General features: G+C 48.3%; 1 protein-coding gene and 1 non-coding gene across 2 annotated transcripts; both read left to right on the forward strand.

The window, feature by feature from the left end:
- Nucleotides 1-4,934: 4,934 nt before the first annotated feature.
- On the forward strand, nucleotides 4,935-18,456 carry Mon1a (MON1 homolog A, secretory trafficking associated). The gene is made up of 6 exons (XM_051140280.1): nucleotides 4,935-5,203; nucleotides 13,474-13,613; nucleotides 15,268-15,753; nucleotides 16,497-17,262; nucleotides 17,919-18,066; nucleotides 18,167-18,456. Exons 2-6 carry the CDS (start codon nucleotides 13,487-13,489, stop codon nucleotides 18,305-18,307), a joined length of 1,668 nt encoding a protein of 555 aa, XP_050996237.1. The 5' UTR covers nucleotides 4,935-5,203; nucleotides 13,474-13,486; the 3' UTR covers nucleotides 18,308-18,456.
- A 2,446-nt stretch (nucleotides 18,457-20,902) lies between these two features.
- On the forward strand, nucleotides 20,903-21,006 carry LOC127184497 (U6 spliceosomal RNA). The gene has a single exon (XR_007830138.1). It is a non-coding gene; the product is annotated as a U6 spliceosomal RNA (small nuclear RNA).
- The last annotated feature ends 769 nt before the right edge of the window (nucleotides 21,007-21,775 follow it).

Genomic DNA, 21,775 nt, shown 5'->3' on the forward strand with positions numbered 1-21,775 from the left:
GAGGGATTTGGGTAAAGTTTGAGAGATATGAGAAGTAAACTCAAGGGCCATTGTCTGACTGAAGGGAGGTCGCGACTCTGAAGCAAGGAGGCGTGGTCTCTTGGAGGAGAAGATTCCAAACTGTTTGATCCCTTTTGTTGATAGGGAATGCTCTCACCTTCCATGAAAAAGAGCTCACCAGGACCAGAGTTGTTGGATTCATCTACAGTGGAATGCGAGTAAAATCAAGTTGCCAGTCTCTCCCCTGGAGAGATCCCCTGGCCTAGTGAGTGGGAAAAGGGCAGTGATGCCCTTTAAGGGCAGATCCTCAGGGGTAAGCTGCAGATGGGCCTTAACAAAGTGAGACAAAGCCTGATACTATGGCGAAACAGCTGGTGCTGACAGGATAGAATCTGTGGAGAGCCGGGAGGATGAGAGTGAAGATAGGAAAAAGTAGAGAAGATTTGGGCTGTAAAGTGAGGACGTCTTGTGGGGTGTGAGAGGCTTTAACCACCTCACTGGCTGTTATTTACCCTGGAGAGTATGGGATTGTCCACTTGGTGTGACTGGCAGTGGGAAGATGGGAGGCCTTTAGCATGGCCGTGCTGTGGTCTGGGTTAGTTACTGAGCCTCTCTTTTGTGCTTTTAGTCCACATTCTTTCTATATGGCTGTGTGTGAGGGGATGGTAGAAAAGACGTACTTGGAGTCTGTGTAGAGATTTAGGAATTGTCCCCTTGCTAGTGGTAAGGCACAGGTCAGAGCTTTTAATTAGTTCAGCCTGTTGATTTGTGGTTCAGGCTGGGAGGGCCTGCACCTCAACCGCCTTGGTGTCCAAGACTATGTTGTATCCTGTCTTTCAGACCCCCTCATATAGGAAGAAACTGCCGTCTGTGCATCTGTGAAGTAGTGTGCCCTCACGTATGTGTGTGGGATGATGTAGTGGCTTTTCTAGGGTCTCAGTGCAAAAAAATGAGAATAAGGAGCCAGGTATGGTGATTCACACCTTTAATCCCAGCAGAGGCAGGTGGATTGCTGTTTGACCAGCCTGGTCTACAAAGCGAGTCCAGGAGAGCCAAGGCTACACAGCGAAACCCTGTCTCAAAAACAAAAACAAAACAAAACAAACAAACAAAAGAATGAGATGAGGACTATCCCAGGATTGGCCTGGGGAGGAGGTTTGAAATGTTGAGAGCTGGGCATGGCTGAAAAGTGAGGTGGCATCCTCTGTCACTGCTACCTGAAGGGAGAGAGCTCAGGGAGGAAACAGTGTGTAGAGACCCTTGTGTGTCAGGAGACCAGCTAGTAGGTGGTAAGAAGTGAAGAGACTAGATGATGACCAGAAGGTTAACTTTTTTGACTTACAAACAAGGAGTTTGGTTGCAGCCAGAGTGCAAAGGTAAGGTGCCCACCCTTGAGTAGTGCTGTCCAAGTCTTTTGATAAGAGTGAGGCCGGTGCAAAGGAAGATCCAAATTGGTGACCCAGGACTCCAAGGACATGTCACATCTTCTCTGTAACAGAGAGAGAGTTAGACCCGGAGGGTGTAGGGCCAGGGTGTGTAAAAGGACCTGTGGACGTTTATGGAAAGGCTTGTCAATGGGTGCAAGGAAGGGCTTGTGTTGGGGACCAAGGGCCACCTCATAAGGGGTGAACAAGAAGGGAGAGATAGGCGATCTAAGAGCATAAGAAACCAGCCACCCCTCAGAAGGAGAGAGCTCTGTCCTTAGCGGTGGGGACTGAGAGTAATGGCCTTGTGAGCTGGTGTAATAGAGTAATAGATAGCCCCCAGTAAGTAACCCGAGAGGGGGACAGCTCTCTCCCAAGTTCCTACTCTACAGAAAAGTCTCTCAGGTCTTCTGGGCCTTGAGACTGAAGACTGACACTGCCTTGGGACCTTTGCCCACAACAAAACTATTGAGACCACAGGAGCCTAGGGCACAGTCAGGTGGATCTCTGTGAGTTCTAGGTCAGTCCTGTCTGTAAATTGAGTCTAGGACAGCCAAGGCTACACAGAGAAACCCTGTCTCAGAGAGAGAGAGAGAGAGAGAGAGAGAGAGAGAGAGAGAGAGAGAGAAACAGAGAAGAGAAGAGAAGAGAAGAGAAGAGAGAGAAAAAGAGAGAGAGATTGATTGATTTTGGGAAAAATGCTGACATCCATGTAGAAACTGCCAAACTTGTAACTAGAAAGCTTTGTATTTATCTTTGGAGATATTTCTTTTTTATGGAGATCAATTCCATGGGGAATAGCTTGCAGTTAATGAAAGTAGCAAGGATATTTCTGTGTCAATTAGAGAATAGGAGATCTTTAAGATCAGTAGTTCTGCCGGGCATGGTGGCGCACACCTTTAATTCCAGCACTGATATGAGTTCAAGGCCAGCCTGGTCTACAAAGCCAGTCTAGGACAGCCAAGGCTACACAGAGAAATCCAGTCTCAAACTTTCCTAATGCTGCAACCTTCTAATACAGTTAGCTTTTCATGTGGTTGTAAGCCCAACCATTAATTATTTTCATTTGCTACATCATAACTGTAATTTTGCTAGTGTGTGTGTGTGTGTGTGTGTGTGTGTGTGTGTGTGTGTGTGCATTTTGCTTGTGTGTATGTCTGAGGCCAGAAGAAGGCATCAGCTCCTTGTAACTGGAATTAAATGAGCCACTACGTGGATGCTGGCAATTGAGTCCAGACCCTCTAGAAGAGCAGTCAGTGCTCTGTTTTTGTTTTTGTTTTTGTTTTGGTGGTTTTGGTTTGTGTAGCTTAGGCTGTCCTGGACTGACTTTGTAGACCAGGCTGGTCTCGAACTGACAGCGATCCACCAGCCTCTGCCTCCCAAGTGCTGGGATTAAAGGCGTGCACCACCACGCCCGGCAATTTTGCTACTGTTATGAATCATGGTGTAAACATCAGATATGTGACTCTTTTGAAAAGGTTAGAAGGGGGCGCCACCCACAGGTTGAGAACCATCATTCTAGAGTAAGGGTTGAGGCTCAGTGGTAGAGTATTTATTGGCTTCCATTGCAGACATCACATGAAGAAAATTCTTGCCTTTGACGCCGCCTATATTGAAACAATAAGAAAGTATACAAAACTGTGTAAGTTAGATTTGCCTCAAGGTAGGAACCCAAGCTGGTAAAGAGAGAAAATCCTGAAAGACCTGCGGAGACTTGGAGAAACTCCGCTTCCCTCCTCTTACCCTGTGTTCCAAGTAGTGAACTCTTTCTCACATGGGAAACTTAACTTCCCTTATCCAACATGCCATTTCTAATAAACCTGTGCAAAGCTATCTCCAGTAAACGGTCACAGCTTTGTCACCATGTCAATCACACATATGCCAGTATTGTGGAGACAGGTTCCAAATGTCATGGAAGAAAGATACAGAGGCACAGATCTCCCCAACTTCCGGATAGGACTATATGAGACAGGAGACCTGCCACCTAAGGCTGCTTGAACAGCAAGGGAGAATCCTGTTTCCGACTTTGTCCTTCCTCTCAAAACTATTGGGGTAATTAACCATGAAGCTGACAAAGTGCGCAAATTGCTTCAGAGAAACTATGACTAATACTATTGTAATTCCTTGATTTTCTTCTTCAAACTATTCTCCAAAAGGAATAGCTTCTCGGAAAACTTGTTTTCCTGTTATTACTTTGTATCTAGGAAATTACAAGCAGTGGTTCCTTGCAATCCGACGCCTAGTTTCCCACATTCATCCAATTAAGTAAAAATCTCTAGGAGTGGTGTGGTGTCCAGGCCTTTTTTTTTTTTTTTTTTTTTTTTTTTTGAGCCAGGGTCTCTCTGTGTTAGCCTTGGCTTCCTGGACTCACTTTGTAGACCAGGTTGGCCTCAAACTCACAGTAATCCACCTGCCTCTGCCTCCTGAGTGCTGGGATTAAAGGTGTGTGCCACCACTGCCCAGTCCGCATTAATGTTTTTTTAAAGCTCCCTAGGTCAGTCTATGCTAAGAGTTGAGACCTGGGCCTTCTAGAGAGCCTTATAATAATATACTAGGACTGAGATCAAGAGGTGTTTTTGTTGCTGTTGTTGTCGTCGTTGTTTTTGTTTTTTTCATTTTTCGAGACGGGGTTTCTCTGTGTAGCCTTGGCTATCTTGGACTCACTTTGTAGATCAGGCTGGCCTCAAAATCACAGATATCCGCCTGCCTCTGCCTCCCTAGTGCTGGGATTACAGACGTGCGCCACCACACCTGGCTAAGAGGTGTTTTGTCTTTGTTTTTTTTTTAAGATTTATTTATTATTACATATACAGTGTTTTGCTTGCGTGTACGCCTGCAGGCCAGAAGAGGGCACGAGATCTCATTATAGATGGTTGCTGGGAATTGAACTCAGGACCTTGGAAAGAACATATAGTGCTTTTTAACCTCTGAGCCATCTCTCCAGTCCTAAGAGGTGTTTTTTAAGCAACAATTTGTGCACCTTTCGACACGTCCACGTCTTTTACAGTCAGTGTGGCTGTGCTCATTTATGGCATTTATTTAGCTCCCTCAATTTAAATTGTTCTGGGGTGGGGGTAGGGGAAGCTGGAGAGATAGCTCAGAGGTTAAGAGCACTGGCTTCTCTTCCAAAGGGCCTAAATTCATTCCCAGCAACCACATGGTGGCTCACAGTCATCTATACTGAGTTTTGGAGCTTCTGGCCCGCAGGTGTACAAGGAGGTGAAACACTATATCCATAATAAACAAATCTTTAAAATAAATAAATAAATAAATTGTTCTTCGACGATCAGTGGAGAAATACTGAGATTCTTTCCCGTCTCTAAAGGTAAACCTCTAGGGGGCAAGGGCGGAGGACCGACCTTTAAGACATGGAAAAAGGTGTTGCTAGGTGAGGCAACCCTGGACCCGTGTTAGATCCAGCCTTTGGTGCCTGGCTCGGAAGCCCGGAACCGCTCCAGCAGTGATTAAGGCTGCGGAGGGCCACAGACTACATTTCCCACAATGCACGCAGGGGCGGGCTGGGGCTGGCTAAGCCGCTGGAACCGGGCCTCCGCCACCAGAGGCCGGTGAAAGCTGTCTTCCTGCACCGGTGACCGCTTAAGGGTCAGCGGGAGAGATCGGTTCCTCCGCTGTGGTCATGTCTGTATCCTCCAGGGGCTGTAGCCCCGAGAAGTTGCACCCTAAGGCCAGGCACGAGTGGACACTCATATCCCCCCAGGGGTCTGGCAGAGGACAGTGACTAGCACCCTCGCTAGGTCCTGTGTTCCTCCAAGAAACAGGTGAGTTCGACTGCCAACCCACGTGGCCTGGGGGGCGGCGAGAGGCGGGCAAGCTGTCATCTTTAGAGGGAGGGGCTTGAAAACTGGGGGTCCTAGCCATTCCACTGCCCCATAGGAGTACTGCGTTTCTTTGGGGGGGGGGTCCCTTCAGCTGGCTGGCCCCAGATGGACAATACTATAGATGAGGTGAGAACTCATGCTTTGGCCGGGAGGGCAACGTCCCATAGGCAGCAGTAGCTAGATAAGACACCAACCCCCAATTCGGACATATTTGGCCCTCAGAGTTCTTTTAAAATGCAACAGAGAGGTGGTGGAACCAGGCAGCTCATGGAAGGGTCTCCGCTTGGGATTTCATTCTCAAAAGGTCCTCTGTCTCAGAAAGCTAGGATGCCCTTACACTAGAAGAGCCAAGCCTTCCTAGGCTAGAGTTTGCTTGGAAATATGAACAGCCTTTGTCAGGAAGGGGAGTGGCCTCCCGAGGTGACCAGGATCTGGCTAGGCTCAGTGTAGAGTGGGTATCCTGTGAAGAAGCAGCCACAACTGAGCCCTCTCGGCATTGTCCTCCCAGATAGACCAAAGGGGTCAAGACCAAAGTGAAGCACGTCCTCCGAACAGGAAGAAAGATCAAGGTGGAGCCAGTAAGGAGGGGCTTTTGCAAGACCCTCCCCTCGGAGGGAGGGAGGCACGTTATAAGGAGGAATAACACCAATTTGGTGACTTTGCTCACAGGCTCTTCTAGGAAAAGTGGCATGCCCTGGGGGACTTAAGGGACTGGTCTGAGGTCCTGGCCCAGCTTCCCAGGAACATCAGTTGCAAAAGTTAAAGTTCCAGTGGAGGCTTTACCTTTAGCACTTCCTGCCTGAGTGGGTGGGTATCCAGAAAGCTGTTTGCACCAGGTTTTTTGGTTGGAACCCCAGGCTGACCTTGGAGAGGATAAAGATGCTATGCGATCTCATATAGCAGAGGAACTGTTGTGAGAAGAAAAAAAAAAGTCTGCTAGCTCTAGACAGCTAACCCTGCTGCCTTCCCCATGCAGGTACTATGCTGGGTACACTCAGAAACACCAAGATCACTTAACACTCAGAGGCACAAAAGGCAACCTGAGGGAATGGGCCCTCGGAACGGAGTGAGACTAATGTAGAACTTTCTTGGATCTTGAAGTCAGAAGCACAAAGCCACAGAGAGAGGGTGTTGTGCAGACCTAGGAGGTAAACAGGCTTAGGAGAGATAGCTAGAAGCAAGCAGAGAACTAGCAGCCTGTGTCTGCTGCTACAGAGCCAGTGGACAGCAGTTTGCCTGGTACTCAGAGTGAGGCCCATGGATGGTTCTTTGACCTGACATCCTGGGGTAGGTAGGGGTGGGGGTGGGGTCCCTTCAAACTAGAGCCCGCTTGGCTTCCTAAGGTCAGAAGTATGTTTCACCAGGTTATTCATCGGGCCTGGGCTTCCTGAACAAATCCTCAAAGGATCGATTGCAGGACAGAGACCACTGGATCTGTGTGTAAATGCAATCATGCAATCTGAATGCTAAGAATAGCCACAGTGTGCTGATAACAACAGAGAGAATATGATATGCCTGCTCTCCGTAGCCAGATCACACTTACAATCTCATTTAATCTCACCACCCCACGAATCAATAGTGGCTGTAGGCAGGACATCTCCATTCCATACCATCTTTTATAAGTGAGAAAACAGACCAGTAAAACCAGTTCCTCTAACTACAGAGCTGCTTTTCCTGGACACTTCTAGAGACAAGCTGTTTCCACAGGCAAGAGGTTCCTTGCCTGATCCCAGGTACACGTGAACCGGGCATTCTTCACAGCCCTTCATGTTTAAATGTTGGTTTCATTCCTTCTGCATATGTCTCTGATGTAGCAAGCCACAGGGTGACCTTCAATCTAGGAAAAAAAAAAAAACAGGGTGAGCAGATCTATTGCAGGAAGGCCTCTCTGATAAGGTACTCCGGCAGCAGCCTGAAGCAAGGCAATGAATCGTGTACCAGACTAGGAAGGAATATAAATGACTTAGGGCGTGAGTAGAGCAAGGTCAAAGGTCAAGGGGAGCGGTGTTCAGGATAAGCTGAGCTGATTTAGAAGCGGGGGAGGGGTAGGAAGAAAGGTTAGAAAATAAGCTCCGAGAAATAAAGGAAAAAAGACATACTGAGGCGGCCTGGTGTGCCATTAGAAGGAAGTTGACCTTCTTGCTACTTGACATGGAACTATAGAGTTGTGAGCAGAGGAATAATATGACCTGACGAGGCTCGCCTTGAGTGCAAAGATAGAAGTGGTGGGACGAATTAGGACTGGTTAGGAGGTTGTGGCAATAGTTTACTATAGAGATAATGGTGCCTTGGACCAAGCAGAGAATCATGAATTCCATAAGAAACGGTCAACTATTGAGCCTGGTATGGTGGGTATAGTGTCCCCCACTTTTAACCCCAACACTCAGGAGGCAGAGGCAGGCTGATCTCTGAGTTAAAAGCCAATTTTGTCTACCACTGAGTTCCAGGACAGGGCTACACAGAAACTTTGTCTTGAAAAAACAAAAAACAAAACAAACAAAAAAGAAATGATCAACTATTGGATATAGGCATTTAACATTGATAAGTTCTCCTGTGAAAGCCAGACATTCTATTAGGAACCACCACTTACTGTCTCCCACTATTATTTTCTCATTTTTAAGATTTTTTTTTTTTCCCTCCAAGATAAGGTTTCTCTCTGTTGCCTTGGATGTCTTGGACTTGCTCTGTAGATTAGGCTAGCCTCAAACTTCCAAGTTCTGGGGTTAAAGGTATATGCCACCATACCCAGCCATTTTTAAGATTTTGATTTTATTTATTTTAATTATATATATTTTGGGGGGAGGATGGGGGAGTTGTGCATGTGAGTATAGTACCCACAGGGGCCAGAAGAGGGCATGGGGTCCCCTGCAGCCAGAGTTTCAGGCAGTTGTGATCTGCCTAACAGGGGTGCTGGGACTCAAACCCAGGGCTTCTCTAGGAGGAGAACTTGCTGTGATCTAAGCCACTGAGCATCTCTCCAGCCCCCTAGTCATTCATTGCTTTTTTTTTTTTTTTTTTTTTTTTTAGTCAGAGTCTCATATATCACAGGTTGGCTTTATAGGTGAAGAAATTGAATTTGTGATCCTCTTGCCTTCACCTCCTAAGAGTTGAGATTTACAGGCATGTCACCTATTTATTTGAAGATTTAGCTTTTATTCCTGCATATGAATGTGTGTGTGTGTGTGTGTGTGTGTGTGTGAGAGAGAGAGAGAGAGAGAGAGAGAGAGAGAGAGTGTGTGTGTGTGTGTGTGTGTGTGTGTGTGTGTGTGTGTGTGTGTGTGTGTGTATGGGTGCCTGAGGAGGCCAAAAGAAGGCATTGGGTCCCCTGAGAGCTAGAGTTACCACCTAATGTGGATCCTGGGAAATGAACTACAGTCCTCTGCAAGAGAAGCAAAATATTCTTTGCTTCCAAGTCATCACTCCAGCCCTGCCTGTGGATTTTTTTGTCTATGTGTGTTTATGTACATATATGTATGTGTGTGCATATGGAGGCCACAGGTCAACTTAAAATGTCATTTCTCAGGTGATATTCCTTAGGTGTTATCCACTTTGTTTGTTTGTTTTTAAACTTTTTGCTTTGTTGTTGTTATTGTTGTGTTGTTTTGTTTTTTGAGACAGAGTTTCTCTGTGCAGCCTTTGGCTGTCCTGGACTTACTTTGTAGACCAGGCTGGTCTTGAACTCACAGCGATCCACTTGCCTCTGCCTCCCAAGTGCTGGGGTGTACCCGGCTTAAACTTTTTTTTTTAATTTGGGGTGGGAGGCTTGTGAAGGTCAGAATATGACGCATGGGAGTTCTCAAGATCAAACTCAAGTTGTTAAGTTGCCCACAAGTGTTGGTGATCAGTCAGGCTGGCCCAACCTTGATTTTTTGTTTACTTTTAGGCTTTTTTTTTTTTTTTTTTTTTTTTTTTTTTTTTTTTTTGAGACAAAGTTTCTTTTTGTAGCCCTGGCTTGGATTAAAGTGGCTCACCACCACAGCCTAGGCCAACCTTGGTTCTTTGAGACGTCTCTAATTGGTCTGGAACTCATTTTGTAAGGCTAGTTTGGCCTTGGTGAGCCCTAGGGATTTACCTGTCTCCACTTATCCAGTGCTGGGGTTATAAGAGTGCCACCATGCTCAGCTTTTTTACAGAAGTTCTTGGCATTCAACTTGGTCTTCAGTCTTACAAGGCAAGCATTTAACAACTGGACGATCTCCCCAGTCCCATACCTGGGTTTATATAGTGTAGGGTTCTAACCCAGAGCTTTATGCAGTCTAGGCAAGCAGTCTATCAACTAAGCAGCCCCTGACTTTATGGAGACTCTGTAGCTAGGCTGGCCTTGAATTCACTGTGTGGCTCAGAATGGCCAAACTCATGGCTGGTAGTGATACTCTTTTATAGAAACCCTTTGAAGTGCCAGTACTACAGATGTGCCACCACGAAGCCTCTGCCCACTCTATATCTTATCTCACTCCTTTTTTTTTTTTCTTTTATGTTTTTCGAGACAGGATTTCTCTGTGTAGCCCTGACTGTCCAGGACTCCCTATGTAGACCGGGCTGGCCTTGAACTCACAAGAGATCCACCTGCCTCATTCTCCCAAGTGTTGGGATTAAAGATGTGCACCACCATGACTGGCTCCTCACTTGCTTTTTTTTAAAAGATAGGTTCTCACATATCCCAAGCTGCTGCCTCTCCCTCTAGAGTTACAGATATGTGTCCCCATGTCATGTTTTGAAGATCAAACTGAGCTACAGCCCCCATCTCCTACTGTTTCTGTTTGGTGGATAAGGCCTCACTCTCTGTAGTAGCTCAGACTAGCCTCAATCTTTCAGCATCCTTCCTTTTTTGGCCTATCAAGTTCTAGGATTATAGGCCTAAACCACAATGCCTAGTTTTGTGCTTTTTAAAATAAGACAGCACCTCATATAGACCAAACTGACATCGAACTCACTGTGCTAGCTAAAGATGCCCTTGAACTCCTGGCCCCTGTGCCTTCATCTGCAGAGTACTGGGATTGCAGGCATACGCTGCCAGTTTATGTAGTACCTTGGCTGGCCCAGAGATCATGCTTTAGACCAGGCTGGCCTTGAACTCAGAGATCCACCTGCCTCTGCCTCCTCTCCAAGTGCTGGGATTAAAGGTGTGCACCACCATGTTCTGAAGTAAAATTCCTCTACATATTGCCACTAGTGTGCATGCCTGTGTAGGCCAGAAAAGGACATCCGTTTCCTGGAGAGGGAGTTACAGGTAGTTGTAGGCCTAGCGTGGAACTGAGAACCAAATTTGGGTCTTCCAGAAGATCAGTAAATATTTTTAACTGCTGAGCCATCCTTCCAACCACCCTCCTCACTAGTTTGTTTTAAGACAAGGTCTCACTATGGCAAGACTGGACTCAAAGTTGCTTGCTTTGTAGCTTAGAATGACCTTGAACTCCTGAGCCTCTGGCCTCCATCTCTAGTGCTAGGATTTTGGGTGTGTACCACCACACCAGGCAAGAAACATTCTTTATTGTGAGTTCCAGGCCAACCTGGCCTACAAAGCAAGTCTAGGACAGCGAAGGCTACACAGGGAAACCCTGTCTTGAAGAAAAAAAAAAAAAAAAAAAAAAAGAAGAGAGAGCGAGGGAGGGAGAAAGAATCATTCTTTAAAGAGATGATAGACTGGGAACTTGGTCTGGGGCATATAACTTATGATAACAAACTAGACAGTTACATGTGTACACCTGTAAATCAGGAAAAAGATGGGGCTAAAACTAACATTGGATCCATTAATGTATAGAGGTAACTTATGAGACTGAAGTGAAGACAGAGAAGGGAACCAAGTACTGAACTCTGGGCCTTTCCAATAAGAACTGTAGAAAACGCTTGGATGGGAAGTGCATGAGGTCAGGAGGAGAACCAAGAAAGGAGAGTAGTATACTAGAAGCTGAGAGCCAAGTGCTTTAGGAGAGGAAAAGTCGGCCAAGGTTGGTGGCATAAACCTGGAATCCCAGTACTTAGGAGGAGAGACAAATTGATCCCCTAAAGTTCAAATCCAGACTCTACTCCATAGTGAACCTCAGAACAGCAGGGCAGCCTTAGCCACAAAGTGAGACCCTTTCTAAAAATTGAAGAAGATAGGACAAGGGATGGAAAGGGAAGGAGGGAGGGGTACAGAGTGGGGGGGGGGGGAAGGAGAGCATGTCAGGAATTTCTATTATGGTTCAGGGATGGAGTGAGTTGGTCTTGGAGGTCATTGGTAGAAAATGTCTGGATGCAATGGGTTTCAGAGAGAATAGAAATGGAGATGCTCCCGCCAGGCGTGGTGATGCACGCCTTTAATCCCAGCACTCAGGAGGCAGAGACAGATGGACTGCTGTGAGTTTGAGGCCAGTCTGGTCTACAACACAAGTCCAGGACAGCCAAGGCTAACACAGAGAGACCCTGTCTCAAAAGAAAAACAAAGAAACAAAGAAAGAAACAAGTGGAGATGCTGTGGCAGAGACCTGCTGCTTAGCAGGTGTCTCCACATTTCCCAGCCCCCCCCCCCCCAGCTATAACATTAATTCTAGGCAGCCTTGATTCTGAGGTATTTCATAGCTTATACATAATCTTCTAGCTGCATTTTTCCATGCCCTGGAATGTGGAAGGCAGTGTTCTGAAGTGGCAGCGCTATAAGACGCTTACTGGCTTACTAAGATGGACCACTGCTAGGAACAAGCTATCCCGAATTCCTACCAGACAGAGACTGGAGCGTTCGCTCAGTCATTGAGTGTTTTCTTAAAACCTCGAGGACTGGTGTTGAGATCCAGCATACACATAACAGGCCAGGCACCTCACAAATACCCTGCAACTCCAACTCCAAGAGAGACAGAGAGGAAGGTTGCTTGAGCTTGCTGGCTCCCAGATTAGCTGAGGAAACGTGAGGCACCTGATTGGTGATCTTGTCTACCGTCCACACCTGCACACAGGTATACACAATACACACATATACAAGTAATTAAAAGAAATCTTTAAAAGAAAAAGAAAAACAGAAGCCAGGCATGGTGGTGCACACCTGTAATCCTAGCACTGGGGAGGCAGAGGCAGGTGGATCTCTATGAGTTTGAGGCCAGCCTGGTCTACAAAGCAAGTCCAGTACAGGACAGCAAAGGCTAACACAGAGAAACCCTGTCTCAAAAAACCAAAAACCCAACCAAACAAACAAACAAAAAACCACACACACACACACACACACACACACACACACACACACAAAACATGCTTCTAAATCCATGATAGATTTTGTGTACTCAAAATGTAAGCCTTAGAGGTGTGGTGGTGCATGCCCGTAATCCCAGTACTGGGAAGGCAGAAGCAGATGGACCTCTGAGGCCAGCCTGGTCTACAGAGTGAATTCCAGGGTATCCAGAGCTTCACAGAGAAACTCTGGCCTTAAACTCAAAGAGATCTGCCTGCCTCTGCCTCACGAGGGCTGGGGTTAAAGGAGAACACCACCAATACTTGGCTCTTATTTTTAAATTATTTTAAAGATTTACTATGTTATTTTATGTGTAAGAGTGTTTTGCCCCTGTGTTTGTGCATGTGCACTATATGCGTGCCTGGGTCCGACTGGAAGTAGAGTTACAGGCAGTTGTAAGCTACCATGTGGACACTGGGAACGGAACCCAGGTCCTCTGTAAAACCAAGTGCCCTTAACTGCTGAACCATCTCTTTAGCCTCTAAATAAATAATTTTAAATGTAGATAAATACATGCCATTTTTTAATACTTTCTGTGTTTCCAAGTTTTCTGCAATGCATATGTCTTTTTTGTTTGTTTGTTTTTTTGAGACAGGGTTTCTCTGTGTTAACCTTGGCTGGCCTGGACTCACTTTGTAGACCAGGCTGCCCTCGAACTCACAGAGATCCACCTGCCTCTGCCTCCCGAGTGCTGGGATTAAAGGAGTGTGCCACCATGCCCAGCTCAGATATTAGTTTTTAAAACAGACATTTTACTCTGTAGTCATAGCCACCTGGTACTCTGGGCAATTCTCCTGACTCGGCCTTTTGAGTCCTGGGATTTGAGGAATAAGCCATCATATCCAGAAGAAAACTTGAAACTTAGTTTTATGAGAGAATACTCAGAAGTGGGGTCCTGGTAAGAACCTTATTACTATGAACTACACCGATGTCTCCACCAGTGCACTTTACTCCCTTACCCTCCTAGATGCTTTTTTTTTTTTTTTTTTTTTCCCCTTAAACCTCATAGGACAGCCCAAAAGATGGCTGCTGACATGCAGAGGAAGAGAAGCAGCGAATGCCCTGATGGCACACTGGCTCCTTCCAATGGCCAGAGTGTGGAGAGAGCTGAGAGCCCTACACCAGGACTGACCCAGGGAACAGAGCCAGGTATGGGAAGAGCGTGCAGTCCTCAGCCAGAGACTAGTGGAACAACCAAGCCTGGGGGTGGGGAGTAGGGGCCATAGTCATTCTCTCCTTTCTACTCACTTGTACACTTGCTTAGTCACTCATTAGGTATTTGTCTTTTGGTGGGGTTTCAAGACAGGGTTTCTCTGTGTAGCCTTGGCTGTCCTGTACTCACTTTGTAGACCAGGCTGGCCTTGAACTCACAGAGATCTGCCTGCCTCTGCCTCCCGAGTGCTGGAATTAAAGGGGTCCACCACAACCATGTGGATAAAATAGCTTTAAAAAAAAAAAAGATTTATTTATGCCAGGCATAGTGGTGCACACCTATAATCCCAGCACTCGGGAAGTAGAGGAAGGTAGATCTCTGTGAGTTCAGTGCCAGCCTGGTCTACAGAGGGAGTCTAGGACAGCCAGGGCTATTACATAGAAAAACACTGTCTTGAAAAAAGCCTTTAAAAGGATTTCATTTATTTATTTACTATGTATATAGCATTCTGCCTGCCTGTGTGCCAGAAGAAGGCTCCAGATCTCATTATAGATGGTTGTGAGACACCATGTGGTTGCTGGGAATTGAACTCACAACCTCTAGAAGAGCAGATAGTGCTCTTAACTTCTGAGCCATCTCTCTAGCTCTTAAAATATCTTCTAATAAAATCTCAAACTGTGTTTCAAAAGAAAAAGAAGAGCGGGGCATAGTAGTATACACCAGTAGCCCCAGCACCTATGGGCTGAGGCAAGCTTGGTGTGAGTTCATGGCCAGCCTGGAGATACATAATATGAGGCTAACCATTTATAGTGAGAGCATATCTCCAAAACAAGGAAACAAAATGGGGGTAGGGCTTTAGCTCACTAGTCAAATACTTGCCTCGTGCATCACAGAGGGAAAAAAAATGAATAAATAAATACAGGTGGTGGCTCATGCCTTTAATCCCAGCACTAGGGAGGCAGAGGCAGGCGGATTGCTGTGAGTTTGAGGCCAACCTGGTCTACAAAGCAACTCCAGGAGGACAGCCAAGGCTAACACAGAGAGACCTTGTTTCAAAAAACAAAAACAAAAAAAACAAACAAACAAGAGAAGCCACAGTCTAATAGTGGTCAGGGGCTGTGGCAGCCCTCCCCCATAGAGGGGGAGGGTAAATAGCTAAGTTCGTGCTCTTGGGGGATGCTATTGTAGTGACCAGTCGCTGGTCAGGGTTCCAGAGGAAATCAAATAAGGAAAATGATAGTGTCTGGGGTTGAAGGTCAGGTGTATAAGCAACTACATCTTTCCTGTGAGCTGAAATGTGGCAAGTACTCACCCACACGGGGGGATGGGGGTGCTTTCCAGGTAGAGAGCAGGTGCAGAGCTCCTGAGGTAGGTAAGTGTTGAGGGGTCCAAAATGCAGGTGGATAAAGGCCAGTGTGTTTGGAATGGGCCAGGGATGAGCTGTCCAGGGTTCAAAGAGGCAGGCCGATACCGACTTCCATTGCTGCCGTGAGACCACAAGCCCCTAAGTTGTGGGTTAGCGTCCATGGCAGACAGTGGCAGGAGGAGTGGCTTGGCCACCATCAAGACAGGCAGTGACACTCTAGGCACCTCCTTGTTGAGTGTCTGCCAGCAGCTGCCTCTCTGAGCACCAGTGCTTTTGGTCTGCAGGTGCTGGGCAGGAGGGTGCCATGTTTGTCCATGCCCGTTCCTATGAAGACCTGACAGAATCGGAAGACAGGGAAGCTTCTGGGGACAGCCCCAAAGAGTATGCTGGGAGTCCCCCACCACTGCCTACAGACATGCGCCAGATCAGCCAGGACTTCAGTGAGCTAAGCACCCAGCTGACAGGTGTGGCCCGGGACCTGCAGGAGGAAATGCTGCCAGGAAGCTCTGAAGACTGGCTGGAGCCCGAGGGGGCAGCTGGACGGGCAAGCACAGAGCCCTCCCAAGAGGGCACAGCTGAAGGAGATGAGGAGGATGCTACCGAGGCATGGCGCCTCCACCAGAAGCATGTGTTTGTACTGAGTGAGGCAGGAAAGCCTGTGTACTCTCGCTATGGGTCCGAGGAAGCACTTTCCAGCACTATGGGTGTCATGGTTGCCCTGGTATCCTTCCTGGAAGCAGACAAGAACGCCATCCGCTCCATCCATGCAGGTGAGTCACCTGAAGAGGATTGTGGGGAAGGTTCCGGTGGCAGGGTTTAGTCATACCAAGTTTCAGACACACGCGCACACACGTGCGCATGTGCACACACTTAGAAAGCTGAGTTGTGTTATTTGCCGGAGAGTAAAGTCCTCCCATCTCTCTGAACCTCATGCTCTTACTGAACACAGGATAACAATACAGGCCTCCTGAGGTGGTGGGGCTGTGGTGAGAGCCAAGGGCAGCTCTGACAAGAGGCTTGCCATTAGAAAGGATGAAAGCTTCCTGGGGCAGTGACAAAAATATGAATAAATTAAAAAAACAAAACCAACAGTCAATTCCAGACCCTTAGCCCAGATCCCTTGCTAATTGAGTTAGCATTTACTATAAAATGCTGGGTCTGATGATGTACATCTGCCTGTAAATCCCAGCACTTGGGAGGGGGAGGCAGGAGAATCAGCCTCAGCTGTGTTAGCCAGGCCTAGGCCAACCTGGGCTACTCGAGGCGTTCTCAAAAAAGCAAACAAAGAATGTATTTTCCTGAAGAGCTTTCTGTGTGTCGGTGAAAGTCAGTTTGTGAAACAAATGGCAGGGAAGTGGGGTGACTAGCTAATAGTACCAGTGAGCTCCTACAGAGTTCAGAGATCCCAGCAAGAAAACCTTGGAAAGTGAAGCTTTGTGCCCACTGGGTAAGCCTATCCGGGAGGGCTTCTGGGAGGAGGGCTGAAGCTGACCACCCCACCCCACCCCCTCAGATGGCTACAAGGTAGTCTTCGTGCGCCGGAGTCCTCTGGTGCTGGTGGCGGTGGCCCGCACGCGGCAGTCGGCCCAGGAGCTGGCGCAGGAGCTACTGTACATCTACTACCAGATCCTGAGCCTTCTTACCGGGGCGCAGCTGAGCCACATTTTCCAGCAGAAGCAGAACTACGACCTGCGGCGCCTGCTCTCGGGCTCGGAGCGAATCACCGATAACCTGCTGCAGCTAATGGCTCGAGACCCCAGTTTCCTGATGGGCGCGGCGCGGTGCCTGCCCTTGGCAGCGGCCGTGCGGGACACGGTGAGTGCCAGCTTGCAGCAGGCGCGTGCTCGCAGCCTGGTCTTTTCCATCCTGCTGGCTCGCAACCAGCTGGTGGCGCTCGTGCGCCGCAAGGACCAATTCCTGCATCCCATCGACCTGCACCTGCTTTTCAACCTCATTAGCTCCTCCTCATCCTTCCGTGAGGGCGAGGCATGGACCCCCGTGTGCCTGCCCAAGTTCAATGCGGCTGGCTTCTTCCACGCACACATCTCTTACCTAGAACCTGACACCGACCTCTGCCTGCTGCTGATCTCTACCGACCGTGAGGACTTCTTTGCAGTCTCTGACTGTCGCCGCCGCTTCCAAGAACGCCTTCGAAAGCGGGGAGCCCATTTGGCCCTGCGGGAGGCGCTGCGCACACCTTACTACAGCGTTTCCCAAGTGGGCATCCCGGACCTTCGCCACTTCCTCTATAAGTCTAAAAGCTCAGGACTCTTCACCAGGTGAGATGAGGCACTGCTTCCGGGAGACAAGAATGCAGAGATGGGGGAGGCTGGTTGGTCCTGAGACCTAGGACGCAGCTCTGAATCTGACCACACTCTTTTGAGAGTATGCCAGTATGCTGAGGCTGTTTGACACTGGCAACGCTCGGCGGGCATACACCTCTTTACGTCAGTACTCAAAAGGCCTGAAACAACTTGGGGAAAAGGCTGGAACACTGGTTTCCCATGTCCTTTGTCCTGTAGCAATTCTGCCTTTGGGTCATTTTAGTCCAGGTTAGGATGCGGAGCCTGCCCACCCCCACCCCCATCCCCCACATACAGTAAAGGAGCTGGGCAGATATGGCAGCGTCTGTCCCCCCCTTCCTGTTCCTCCCACTTTCCCCGCGCCCCCCCCCCCAGCTTGACTTCCTCCACTCTAGACCTGCTGCCCTGCTAGATACCTAAACTCAGAAACAACATCTCCAAGGAAGGGTCACTGTGTACCCAGCAGGGGGCGCTGGGCTCCAGTCTCTCCTGGATGGTCTTCTGTATTCAGAAGACAATACCCTGCTTTTGGGGAGAACAGGCAGTTTCCCTGTCCAGAAACAGATATTTCTAGATTTCCAGAGAAGACAGTGAAAGGCCTTCCTTTGTTGAACCCACTTCTCCATCTGCAGTCCTGAAATTGAGGCCCCATACACCAGTGACGAGGAACAGGAACGGCTGCTGGGCCTCTACCAGTACCTGCACAGCCGTGCCCACAATGCCTCGCGCCCACTCAAGACCATCTACTATACAGGCCCCAATGAGAACCTCCTAGCCTGGGTAAGGTGGCTCTAGATGAACTGGTCTTCATACGGATCCTGGGTAGATGCCACAAGAGGCATGCCTGTTCTAGGTGATGACCCTTTGCCCCCTCCTCCAGGTGACAGGTGCCTTTGAGCTCTACATGTGCTACAGCCCACTGGGAACCAAGGCATCGGCCGTCAGTGCCATTCATAAGCTGATGCGCTGGATCCGCAAAGAGGAAGACCGTCTCTTCATCCTCACACCCCTCACCTATTGATGGAAGTGGGAAGGCACACTGGGCACGGGAAGCCGCGGGAGCCTCCAGGTGAGGCTGGCTTCTCCTGCCCAGCCAGCAGGCAGGGACTGTGGGTTGGTGCGTGCATTAAAGTGCTTTGGGAAAGACACTTGTTTGCACTTTGTCATTGGTTCTTCACTTTGTTTTGGGTTTTGAGGCAGGCTTTCTCTATGTAGCACTGGCCATCAGGGAAAAACTCACTGTGTGGACTAGGCTGGCCTGCCTCCTGAGTCCTGGGAGTAAAGATGTGTGTCACCACACCCAGCTCTGTCACCCATCCATGCTACCATATAGACACAGGATCTTCCTTTCCTTGGCCCTCCACATTCCTCATACACGGAGCACATGCTCATTTGAGCCCCCCTCCTTCCACCCCTGTGCCAGCATCAGGCCACTGGCATGTGGATCAGATTCCAGTCTGGGGCTATTTTGGTTCCACTAAAGTCCAGCCATGTGTAAAGTGTTCATAAGCACCCGCCTGTCTTTCCTTGTCCACCCCATCTCTATCCATACTCAGTCTTCTTACTCCTTGGTGGGTCCCCCAGAAGCATGCTTTGAAGGACAGTTCAGTCACCAGCACTGGTCGTGGCTCTGGTTACAGGGCTGTTAAGGCCCAGGCTGAGCTGGGTAAGACAAATGGAATGACTTGAGCCGACTTCCGGCAGGAGCCCTTGGCAAGGCAACCCAGTGTTGAGTGTGATCATATTCAAAATCCAGTATTCCTATAGCCACAGGCCTCTGGGGACAGTGCTTAGGCCATCCCATAAAGTGCTATCTGCCTTAGGTCCTGTATCTCAGCCAGCCACCTCATCAGAACAGCAGCCCCTCCCCAAGAGTATGCCAAAGGAAGCCCACTTGATTTCTAGAGCCTGTAGGAGTAAATCTGCTTTAATGAGGTCACTAGAAATGCTGGGCTGTCCTTAGTCAGCCTGACCTACACGAAAGTACTGTGGACACTCTTAAGAGGCTCAGCAGTAAAGGACTGGTTCCATTTGCTCTACCATAAGATCTCTGGACAACCTAGGGCATAGTACAGACCAGGGTGATGTAAAGACAGGCATCTCTGGCTGTTCTGATCAGCAGTTAGCCCCTTAGGGCTTCTGGTAGCCACTCTAGCGCGTGTGACTAGGACACTAGGCATCCAGGAGCGTGGTCGAGGATGAGATAGCAGGCAAATAAAGGAGGCATTCCTGAGCTGGGCGTGGTGGCGCACGCCTTTAATCCCAGCACTCGGGAGACAGAGGCAGGTGGATTGCTGTGAGTTCCGAGGGCAGCCTGGTCTACAAAGTGAGTCCAGGATGGCCAAGGCTACACAGAGAAACCCTGTCTCGAAAAAAACAAAACAACAACAACAACAACAAAATAATAATAAAGGAGGCATTCCTAATAGAGTCACCAGCATTTGCAAAGAGAACCTGATGTAACTGCTATGCAGTGGAGCTGGCAGAGTCCACAAGTCCAGGGATTTTCAACCTCCAGATAAAAATACAGCAACACAGAGAAACCCTGTCTCAAAAAACAAAAATACAGCAGGCAGCTGGGCCTGGTGGCACACGCATTTAATCTCAGCACTCAGGAGACAGAGGCAGGCAGATCACTGTGAGTTCGAGGCCAGCCTGGTCTACAAAGTGAATCCAAGACAGCCAAGGCTACACAGAGAAACCCTGTCTCAAAAAACCAACAACCAACCAAACAAACAAACAAACAAAACCAAAAACAAAACAGCAGGCGAGTCACTTAGAGCTGCAGTCAGATGTGGTCATATTGTAGTTAGAGAGAAACCCCTGATTTCAATAACATGATTTCTGGGTTGGTCCTAACCCTTCTGAAGTGTTTTGAGAGATCTGAGCCCATGGAGAGCAAAGTGGCTACCATTCCTTAGTGCCAGAGTAGTCGCTAAGTGAGTCCCAAGCCAGCAATAGGCCAAACCCAGTGAGTTTACCTTAGGGGTGCAGGGCTGGCTGCACGCCTAGCTTGAAGCTCCTGCAGAACCCACAGATGAAGATAATAAAGAGGTTCTCCTGTGGACCCCATGGTTGAGAAACCTCTACTCCCAATGGAGTTTTGTCCTGGGGCACAGTCACCACCATGGCCACATGGTGGCAGCAGAGAACCAACTCAGGGCTGCTCCCACCTCCATATGGGTTGGGCAAGGCCATCCAAGTGAGCTTGTGAAATCTACTCCCAGTACCCAGAAATGTCTCACAATCTTGAGGCGGGATGGAATTCACAAGAACCTCTGTTTGCATGCTGTGTGGAGAGCATGTCAGTTTTTCTCTGCATGACCATCTTTAGGCATGTTGACCATGGAACTCTGGAAGGGTGCCATGGATCGCGTTTGTCTATTTACTCATTTCTGGGCCAATCCCACTTAGGAAAAGGAACACATTTTATGTTGTCTTGGGCAAAGTGTTCTCTACCCACTGGGTATGGTTGCTCCATATGCCATTTCCTGTCAGTTACCAGGTGCTCAAGAACTTCAACCTGGAACTTCCTACCCTGGGGATGGAGGAAGAACACAAATTAACTGTTGGGGAGTAGTGTGTAGGCCAAGCTCTTAGTGGTCCATGATACACATCTGCCACAGGCTGGATAGAAAAGGCCTTCTATCAATAAAGAGATGACTAGCACGGCCCCTGTGCAAGGACGACAGGCAAATTTCTGAAATTTTCCATAATTTTTTTTGATGGTTTTAAATGATGCTTTTAAAAAGTCGGCTGTGAGCCAGGCATGGTGGCGCATGCCTTTAATCCCAGCACTCAGAAGGCAGAGGCAGATGGATGTGAGTTTGAGGCCAGCCTGGTCTACAAAGTGACTCCAGGACAGCCAAGGCTACACAAAGAAACCCTGATTAGGAAAACAAAAAACAAAAAAACAACACAAACAAAAAAAAAAAACCCAACAACAACAACAACAAAAAAGTTGGGCATGATGGTGCATACCTTTACTCACAGCACTTGCATAGGCAGGCAGATTGCTGTGCGTTCGAGGCCAGCTTGTGCTACAAAGGCAGTTCCAGGACAGCCAGGGTTACACTGAGAAACCCTGTCTCAAAAAACAGAACAAACAGACAAAAATAAATAAATAAATAAGGCATCCTAGGGTAATAGCATCCCAATTAGGAAAGGTTGAAGGGCAGAGGAAGGATTTGGTAAGGCCATGTTAGGAAGAGAAGCAGGCGGTGAGGTTTGTCCTGGGTGGGCAGTAGAAGAGGTAGAGATCCCCAGGCCAGACTGATCCTGTTAAGCTCCTCCCCCACCAGCTCCCTTATCCTCTGCAACCCTGGGATTCACCCTGCCTATAGCCCCCCTGTGAAGAGCCCTCTAGGCTCTAGACCAGGATCACTGAGCAAAGTAAGCAGTCAGGTTTAGAATATCTCTCTTGCCGGGGCATGGTGGCACATGCCTTTAATCCCAGCACTAGGGAGACAGAGGCAGGTGGATCGCTCTA

Source organism: Acomys russatus, chromosome 32 (genome assembly GCF_903995435.1).
Source record: "Acomys russatus chromosome 32, mAcoRus1.1, whole genome shotgun sequence".
Lineage (NCBI taxonomy): Eukaryota > Metazoa > Chordata > Mammalia > Rodentia > Muridae > Acomys > Acomys russatus.